The sequence below is a fragment of the Thalassophryne amazonica genome, chromosome 12, assembly GCF_902500255.1.
Source record: "Thalassophryne amazonica chromosome 12, fThaAma1.1, whole genome shotgun sequence".
NCBI classification, from domain to species: domain Eukaryota; kingdom Metazoa; phylum Chordata; class Actinopteri; order Batrachoidiformes; family Batrachoididae; genus Thalassophryne; species Thalassophryne amazonica.
Window position 1 is genome coordinate 29584849 of NC_047114.1, and position 10256 is coordinate 29595104.

At 42.6% G+C, this 10256-nt stretch overlaps 1 protein-coding gene across 2 annotated transcripts in view; it reads right to left on the reverse strand.

Moving 5' to 3' along the window:
• rpl5a (ribosomal protein L5a) overlaps window positions 1–8609 on the reverse strand; it is a 33107-nt gene extending 24498 nt beyond the window's left edge. For both annotated transcript variants that reach the window (XM_034183396.1, XM_034183395.1), the window contains exons 1-2: window positions 8525–8609; window positions 245–314 (exon numbers count right to left, since the gene is read on the reverse strand). In XM_034183396.1, coding sequence (XP_034039287.1) covers window positions 245–314; window positions 8525–8527 — 73 coding nt within the window. In that variant the 5' untranslated portion in view covers window positions 8528–8609. The remainder of the gene's footprint in view (window positions 1–244; window positions 315–8524) is intronic.
• Between the last annotated feature and the right edge of the window lie 1647 nt (window positions 8610–10256).

A 10256-nucleotide genomic window follows, 5' to 3' on the forward strand; every position in this document is an offset into this window, starting at 1 on the left:
GTGCTTTATAAATAAATAAATCAGCAAAGCGATAAAATTAATTTTGCTTCTTCTTGCATGAAGTGCAAAATGCGAAGTGTACTCTGGTGCAACTTATATTTGCTTTTTTCCCCCTTTACAAAAAAGAGGCAGATTTGGACAGGTGTGACTTACACTACACGAAATACAGCAGTAACTTCGATGAATGGCAAAACGAGAAAAAAAAGTCTAAGTTTTGAGAAAATGTCTAGTTTATTTCAGTTACCTCTCCTTCTCCTAAACTTGACTTCATATCTCTTGAAGTACGCCTTGTTCTTCACCACTTTCACAAAACCCTGGGGGTTGAGTGGACACAGAAAACAGCACATCAATGCCACTGTACACTTGAGTTTGAAACATGTCATATCTGGCAAGCTCATGTACCTCACCAAGGGTTCAATGAATTTAAAGACACACAATACACTTTTGCACATTGATCAAGACAGTTATCACAACATATAATAACACTGATCCTTTTGAAGAGTATCATATATTTATCGGCCCCTTTTTACAAATCCTGCCATTTTTTTCACATCTTGTTTCCAGCACTTACTTCACCTTTATCAAAAAAAAACTAAAAGCTTCATATATATACATATATATATACATACATACACGAGGTCTATTAGAAAAGAATCCGACCTTATTATTTTCTTGAACCCTCGTGGGCATGCGAGAGTTTTTTCACGCCTGTCGGTTACATCATTCGCCTGTGGGCAGTCTTTGAGTGAGGAGTGGCCCACCCTCTCATCGATTTTTTCATTGTTTAGGAATGGCTCAGAGACTGCTGCTTTGTTTGATCAAAATTTTTTCAAAAACTGTAAGGCACAACTGAGTGGACACCATTTGATAAATTCAGCTGGTTTTCGGTAAAAATTTTAACGGCTGATGAGAGATTTTGGTCAGGTAGTGTCGCTTTAAGGACGGCCCACAGCGCCTGACGGCGATCTGCGCTCCGAGGTGGCGTCGTCTCGCTGTTTCAAGCTGAAAACTTCCACATTTCAGGCTCTGTTCACCCAGGTCGTCGTCAGAGAACAGAAGTTTCATAAGAGGTCGGCATGAGGAGTTTATGCGGACATTCCACTGTTAAAGAGATTTTGTAATGAAAAAACGTGCGGGCAGATTCGCATGTCGGGCCGGACCCGACCGCGGGGGGTCGCGACAGGAAAAACACCTTCATTGGAAACCTTAACGGACAAGTTGGAACATGCCCAGCTGTTAAACAATTTCTCAGATACTTGTTGAAAGCCATCAAAAGCCGCCTGAATTTTACAAATGGTTTTCAACACGGAGGTGTTTTTCCTGTCGTGGCGCAGACGGATTTGCGTCGTCGTCACAGAACCGACTCGGCGAATGTGTCCGCACATTCTTTCATTACAAAATCTCCTTTAACAGTGGAATGTCAGCATAAACTCCTCATGCCGACTTCTTCTGAAACTTCTCTGTTCTCTGACGATGACCTGGGTGAACAGAGCCTTAAATTAGGATGTTTTCAGCTCGAAAAAGCCAGACGGACGCCACCTCCGACCGCGCCGCGCCGATCCGCTTTGTGAGCTGTCCTTAAAGCGAAAGAAACTCCACAATCTCTCATCAGCCGTTAAACTTTTCACCGAGAACCAGCTGAATTTCTGGAATAGTGTCCACTCGGATATCCCTCACAGGTCCTGAAAAAATTTTGATAAAGCAACGTGCGCCGTTTCCAGCAGCGTCTCAGACAAAGGATTTCAGCCGAGAGGGCTGGAACAGTGCTCACTCAAAGCCTGCCCACAGGCGGATGACGTCACTGACACGCGTGAAAACTCATGCATGCGCACGAGGGTTCAAGCATGTCTGGTGTAATCGCACGTGATTCAAATCCATATAGTTTTTTTTTTTTTTATAAAACTGCCGGTTAGTTTTCTAATAGACCTCATATATATATATATATATACATACATACACATATACACACACACACACACATATACATACATACAACCCCTGGCAAAAATTATGGAATCACCGGCCTCGGAGGATGTTCATTCAGTTGTTTAATTTTGTAGAAAAAAAGCAGATCACAGACATGACACAAAACTAAAGTCATTTCAAATGGCAACTTTCTGGCTTTAAGAAACACTATAAGAAATCAAGAAAAAAAATTGTGGCAGTCAGTAACGGTTACTTTTTTAAACCAAGCAGAGGGAAAAAAAATATGGAATCACTCAATTCTGAGGAAAAAATTATGGAATCATCCTGTAAATTTTCATCCCCAAAACTAACACCTGCATCAAATCAGATCTGCTCGTTAGTCTGCATCTAAAAAGGAGTGATCACACCTTGGAGAGCTGTTGCACCAAGTGGACTGACATGAATCATGGCTCCAACACGAGAGATGTCAATTGAAATAAAGGAGAGGATTATCAAACTCTTAAAAGAGGGTAAATCATCACGCAATGTTGCAAAAGATGTTGGTTGTTCACAGTCAGCTGTGTCTAAACTCTGGACCAAATACAAACAACATGGGAAGGTTGTTAAAGGCAAACATACTGGTAGACCAAGGAAGACATCAAAGAGTCAAGACAGAAAACTTAAAGCAATATGTCTCAAAAATCGAAAATGCACAACAAAACAAATGAGGAACGAATGGGAGGAAACTGGAGTCAACGTCTGTGACCGAACTGTAAGAAACTGCCTAAAGGAAATGGGATTTACATACAGAAAAGCTAAACGAAAGGCATCATTATCACCTAAACAGAAAAAAACAAGGTTACAATGGGCTAAGGAAAAGCAATCGTGGACTGTGGATGACTGGATGAAAGTCATATTCAGTGATGAATCTCGAATCTGCATTGGGCAAGGTGATGATGCTGGAACTTTTGTTTGGTGCCGTTCCAATGAGATTTATAAAGATGACTGCCTGAAGAGAACATGTAAATTTCCACAGTCATTGATGATATGGGGCTGCATGTCAGGTAAAGGCACTGGGGAGATGGCTGTCATTACATCACCAATAAATGCCCAAGTTTACGTTGATATTTTGGACACTTTTCTTATCCCATCAATTGAAAGGATGTTTGGGGATGATGAAATCATTTTTCAAGATGATAAAGCATCTTGCCATAGAGCAAAAACTGTGAAAACATTCCTTGCAAAAAGACAAATAGGGTCAATGTCATGGCCTGCAAATAGTCCGGATCTTAATCCAGTTGAAAATCTTTGGTGGAAGTTGAAGAAAATGGTCCATGACAAGGCTCCAACCTGCAAAGCTGATCTGGCAACAGCAATCAAAGAAAGTTGGAGTGATTCCATATTTTTTTCCCTCTGCTTGGTCTAAAAAAGGTTCGGATCCGGAAGGGAGACGAGTGGAAGACGGCATTTAACACCCCCTTAGGTCACTTTGAGTACCTGGTCATGCCGTTCGGCCTCACAAACGCCCCCGCGACGTTCCAAGCATTGGTTAATGACGTCTTGCGGGACCGTTACTGACTGCCACAATTTTTTTTTCCTGATTTCTTATAGTGTTTCTTAAAGCCAGAAAGTTGCCATTTGAAATGACTTTAGTTTTGTGTCATGTCTGTGATCTGCTTTTTTTCTACAAAATTAAACAACTGAATGAACATCCTCTGAGGCCGGTGATTCCATAATTTTTGCCAGGGGTTGTATATATACGAGGGCTGTCAATAAAGTAACGGCCCTTTTTATTTTTTTCAAAAACCATATGGATTTCATTCATATGTTTTTACGTCAGACATGCTTGAACCCTCATGCGCATGCGTGAGTTTTTCCACGTCTGTCGGTGACGTCATTCGTCTGTGAGCACTCCTTGTGGGAGGAGTCGTCCAGCCCCTCGTCGGAATTCCTTTGAGAAGTTGCTGAGAGACTGGCGCGTTGTTTGATCAAAATTTTTTCTAAACCTGTGAGACACATCGAAGTGGACACGGTTCGAAAAATTAAGCTGGTTTTCAGTGAAAATTTTAACTGCTGATGAGAGATTTTGAGGTGATTGTCGCTTTAAGGACTTCCCACGGTGCGAGACGTCGCTCAGCGCTCTCAGCCGCCGTCGTCAGCCTGTTCAAGCTGAAAACCTCACATTTCAGGCTCTATTGATCCAGGACGTCGTGAGAGAACAGAGAAGTTTCAGAAGAAGTCGGTTTCAGCATTTTATCCGGATATTCCACTGTTAAAGGAGATTTTTTTAATGAAAGACGTGCGGACGGGTCCGTGCGGACGGGTCCGCGCGTCGGGACGCAGCCGACGCGGTGCGGCGGCACAGGAAAAACACCTCCGTGTTGATAACCATTTGTAAAATCCAGGCGGCTTTTGATGGCTTTCAGTGGAGTGAGTATATGAGAAATTGTTTAACAGCAGGACATGTTCCAACTTGTCCTTAAGGCTTTCAACAGAGGTGTTTTTCCTGTGGCGAAGCGTCGCTGCGAGCCGACGCGCGGACCCGTCCGCACGTCTTTCATTAAAAAAATCTCCTTTAACAGTGGAATATCCGGATAAAATGCTGAAACCGACTTCTTCTGAAACTTCTCTGTTCTCTCACGACGTCCTGGATCAATAGAGCCTGAAATGTGGAGGTTTTCAGCTTGAACAGGCTGACGACGGCGGCTGAGAGCGCTGAGCGACGTCTCGCACCGTGGGAAGTCCGTAAGCGACAGAATCACCTCAAAATCTCTCATCAGCCGTTAAAATTTTCACTGAAAACCAGCTTAATTTTTCGAACCGTGTCCACTTCGATGTGTCTCACAGGTTTAGAAAAAATTTTGATCAAACAACGTGCCAGTCTCTCAGCAACTTCTCAGACAAAGGAATTCCGACGAGGGGCTGGACGACTCCTCCCACAAGGAGTGCTCACAGGCGAATGACGTCACCGACAGGCGTGGAAAGACTCACGCATGCGCACGAGGGTTCAAGCATGTCTGACGTAAAAACATATGAATGAAATCCATATAGTTTTTGAAAAAAATAAAAAGGACCATTGCTTTATTGACAGACCTCGTATATATATATATATATATGGCTGTCGCCCAGTTTCTGTCAAAATTTGATGCAGTCGCGCTGCTCCAGTCGTTCTGCCATTTCCTTGCAAAGAAAAAACGACGAGAGACTACACCCGTCCTCACACAAAGGCTGCTTACAAGCAAATGACGCAACCAACAGGCGTGAAAAAAAAATCATGCATGCGCACGAAGGTTCAAGGTTGGCTCATGCAAGCACACGTGATTCAAATCCATCAGGTTTTTGAAAAAATAAAAAGGTCGGATACTTTTCTAACAGACCTCGTATACACACACACACAGAAACAAACAGCACCACAAGTGTGTGTGTGTGCGCGCATGAGTATGTTTGTCTCTGTGGCCCTGTGACAGACTGGATTGGCGTCCTGTCCAGGGTGTATTCTGCCTCTCGCCATATGACTACTGGGATAGGCTCCACCCACCGTGACCATTAACTGGTGTAAGCAGGTAGAGAAAACGGATGGATAGACTCTGTTGCAAATACCGCCATATTTGTTGTGCATGATGCATTCTGGGAAGGTATGGGGGCAAACAACAACAGCATCTATTTACTCTTCACTACATTTACGGTGGAATAACTGAAAGATTTCTTAAAGCAGCCCAGTCACCATTTCAAGATGTCTATCTGCTTTGTCAAAGGCTTTGCTTCTCTTTTTGTTCGGCATGTGTGGATAGGGTTGTCCCGATTAGAAATTTCTGGAGACGATTAATTGTCAGACAATTGCGATTGACAAATATATTGTCTATTTTTTTTCCATTCTTTATATTCTACTATCGTAGTATAATTACACAACTCTGGAAGAATGTTTGGCTTCTGTGAGTGGAGAAACTAGGAATAGTGCAACATTTTTATTTTTTATCTTCATTATACATACAGTCCAAACTTTTTCTGATTTGTGGTTGCTTCTGTTGCATTTCTGAAATTGTTTCTCCTCATCAGTCACTTTTTTTGCTTAAACACTACATTAAGCTCAAGAATGAACAAATAAATACCTTTGGAAAATAACAGCTGTTAAAGTTCAGAGTTCTCACCTGCTTTTTGTGATCTGTGCTTCTGAACATCACCACAGCTTCTCCACATCAGGGTTTTTTTTAAACCCGTGTATGCATAATTTTTGCTCAGTTCATATATTCTCATTTTTTAAATATGTTTTTAAAGCTATTTGACCGTTTCTTTCATCTCATTATCTCATACATTCAGTATACAACGCGCACATGGTGTGAACAGGACGGTAACAGCAGAATCACACCGGGCGAGAAAGTTCAGAGAGAAGGCAGCTCCACGTTTTGTTTTTTTATCATGTTCACTTGGGTTAAAATCCTCTCTCTGCTTCGCGCTCGCTGTCTTACGTGCACTGATGGTTCTCAGACTGTAACATGTCGACCCTCCATTCAGGAATCTCCCTCCCCCACCCTCTCTCGCAGCCTGTTGACTCTGCGTGCCCACACGCCCACACACACACGCACACACACAGACACACCTTCGGTAAACTCTGCATTTTAGACGGCATTTTAGACGGTTTTAGACGGAAGAAGGCCACTGTTTTAATCAGCAGTTTTATCCAAACGGCAGGACAGATTGCTCCTCACCCTCCATGTTATTGTCCTGCCTTAAGACGAGAGCAAAACAGAGTGAGCGAGGCTGCAGCACAATGATGTCAGATTCTGAGTCATTTTATGTTTTGTGGATAAAATAAATAATTCACGGTAATCGCGAATATGAAAAATAATCACGATTGGCGAATATTGTAATAATTGTGAGTGCCCTATGTGTGGAGGTGAACACTGTGCCAGAAATAACTCAAGTTTTTACATCTGTCTTTAAAAACATTAGTATAGGTACGGTCGGACATCTGGGTCCCTGATGCGCGTGCACATAGCAACGCACATCGTAACACGCAAGCCGCTGAAAACAAACCACTGTCATGCACATTTCCTACTTGACGTCCATCACACTTGCAGCATTCTGCCGTGGCATTTTCTACTTAATATACACCAGTTTTCACAGAGAATGCCACAATCATGTGTTGCAGTTGGCTGTACCACAAACAATAAGTTAAAAGATCAAAAAGTGTGTTTTTTTTTCGAGCTCCCAAAGCGCCAAATTCTGCTTCTCTCCTGATTCCGCTCGATTCGCAGGAACGCATTCTGTCTTCAGCTGTGAGTTCTCCGCTCTCAAGCGTTCCAACTCTTCCTTTTAGGACACCTGTTCCATGTTAACGTAATCATGTGACGTTGGACAAGGCAAGTCCTCATGGTCACTCAGGTCAGCTGGAGGCAGGAACTCTCTGAGTGAGGTTACTGCTGTAGCAGGTTCATCAATAGAGGCAGCTGTAGGTGAGCCGAAATGAAGCTGCGACTTAGCCCTCATTGGCCTGGGGCGTGGCTGGTCGAGACGTTTCACGTTTCTGCTTTGGCTGCGGCCGTGGCATTCCACAGCCTTTGAAGCACTATTACTGCAGCACACGATCGTGGCATTTGTTGTGAAAACTGGTGTATATTAAGTAGAAAAAAATGTGGCAGAATGATGTGAGCGTGATGGATGTCAAGTAGAAAATAAGCGCGACAGCGGTTTGTTTTCAGCAGCTTGCTGGTTACTATGCATGCTGCTATGTGCGTGCACATCAGGGACCCGGATGTCCGACCGTACCTACTCCATTAAGCATGACCAAATCAGCAGGCCTTTGCGAATAAACAGCAGTAACAATGGTTGAGTGTGCGTAGTTTGTTTTCAGCGGCGACCCAAAATGTCGACCGTAACTACGCGAAAGTGACGTAGGCCCAACCGTACCTAATGATCACCTGATTAATTTACACATTAGCTTCCTGTACTAGCTCTCGCTTAGTTTCTCTCTATAGCTATCATTACCTGTAACAGTGAGATTTATACACCAAGCTGACCACTGTACATGAGACTGACTTTATTGACGAGTATGACTCCTTTGAAAAGTGACCAAATTACATGCATTTGTACAGAGTTCAGATGGCCACCAGAGGGCGCTGGGCTAAAATCCGCGCCCTCCTGTGGATAAACAAACAGCATTTGGGTGATTATTTGGCTGGTTTTGTCACGGAGACCTGGCAACCACGGATTGGTGGCGCAAGAGTTCCTCCATCATGGATCAGTCTACATTTGTTGCGGCTTTAATTAAAATAAATATATCTATCTATATGTACATTAATTATAATAAATATTACAGATATAAAAATAAAACAGAACAAAATGCTCCTTTATTTAAAACGTCCACTTGGCTTAGGTGTGCATCGTGCAAGACGGGACAAGAACCTGAACAAACGTAGATTTGTATTTTATTTTATTTAGTAGATGTGGTTGAAGTTTTATGTTTGGAGCCACGCTGGAAGGCAGCGACTCACAGTCGGACAGCCGCCAACATCCACCGTCATCTGTCGCTCAGACCAACAAATTCACTCTTCTGTCTTCAACATTCATCGGCAAGCGCACATACTACCTGAATGAGGATTATATAAATATTTTAACTCACCATTTTAAGACTTTTAATTCACTCTTCCGCTCAGTAATACTGGTTTCTTCTTCGCTGGTCTGTTCTTCTTCTTCTAATGATTTCCGGCAGGCTGTACGCTGAAACAAGCGTAATGCTGCCCCATCCGGTCAACATGAACCACTTATAGAGGTTGGTGGAGCGAAGAAACCCAATAACAACTCTATCAACTGCGAATTCTGTCCGGAAGAAAAATAGACTTTATAGAGATCGTTGTTAACCCAATCTCTGAAAGCTCCTCAAACATAATCCGTCTTTCGGCAACGTGGTGACCACAGGATAATAACACATGCGAAATAGTTTCAGGTAGACCATAAAGCCCATCTGGGTGCTTACCTATTATTTTCAAATATATTGCGAGTCCACAATTCCCAATCTTAACCTAGTAATTTTGACTTGATTGAGCCGACAAGATGACCACAAAGTTCTTTTATTCCTAACAGAAGGTTGACACTTAAAATAATGCCTTCCTTTTGACCCATGCCCCCACTCATGCTGCTGCACAAAGCTTTTAAAAACACTAATGCATTCAAGTTTCCCAAGACAGATTTTATACTCAGCTTCTGTGTGAAGGAGTGACCCCTTTGCCAACCTGTCCGCAATTTCATTCCCTTCAATGCCTGAGTGACCAGGAATCCAGGAGAAAGCGACACTACACCCCATCATTTCTATTCGATGAAGACAGGCCAAAATTTCCAGCACCACATCTGTCCGAGCTCCAGAGATTCCACCAGTAACCGCCTGGAGTCAGAATACATGGAGGACATCTCAGGCTTATTTCTTTCAATCCAGTCTAAGGCCCACCAAATAGCCAACAGTTCAGCGGTAAATACAGACACATGATCAGAGACACGCATATTTTTACTTAATTTATTATTCATAATAAACACCCCAAAACCAGCTTTTCCTGAGACTGGATCTCTAGACCCATCTGTAAAAATATGATAAAAAGAATCTCTATTACAAGCCACAAACTCATTAACCTGATGACTAACACCACTCTTTTCCTGCCCCATAAAGTCCAGATGGACGTCAGGTTCCGGTAAAAGCCAAAATGGAGAAGGAGCCCGAACAGATCTGACTACACTATTATTTTCCAAACCCATTCGACTGGCATTCCTCTTCTTCTTATCGACTGTTTGCAAACCAACACGGTGCATGATCGCCACCAACTTGGGTGTGGAGCATTAATGGAGTATGACGTATGCTGCATTAAATGTATAACTGTACTATCTTCTGTTGAATAACCCTCTTCCCTTTAAATATGCAATTACATGCCCCCAAGCGGGTGGTGTAATTGTAAAAAAGGAAATAATCCCTCAAGTGTTAAACTGCTCTGTCCTAACACTGTGACACTGCAGAATTCTTTGTCTATTATATGTTTGGCATTTCAGTAATACATGCTCGACAGTCTCTCTTCTGCTGCATCTCATGCATCATTTCGGAGTGTCATCTGAAACATTAGAAACTAGAAGCACTCGGAGAGAGCAAACCTCCGCCAAGGCCATAGGGTCACTGACGTCACATGGAATACCCTTTGACAAAGAGACTTATTCCATGTCGTTTCACGCATCCACTGTCATATTTCAGATTCAATGGTTAAACTACAGTGATCTTCAGCAAATGTATTTATAAAGAGAAACTGCATGAACTACATGTTTTTGTTTATTTTCTAATAAGTTTATTCAATGAGGAGAAAGAAATGCTAAATTAC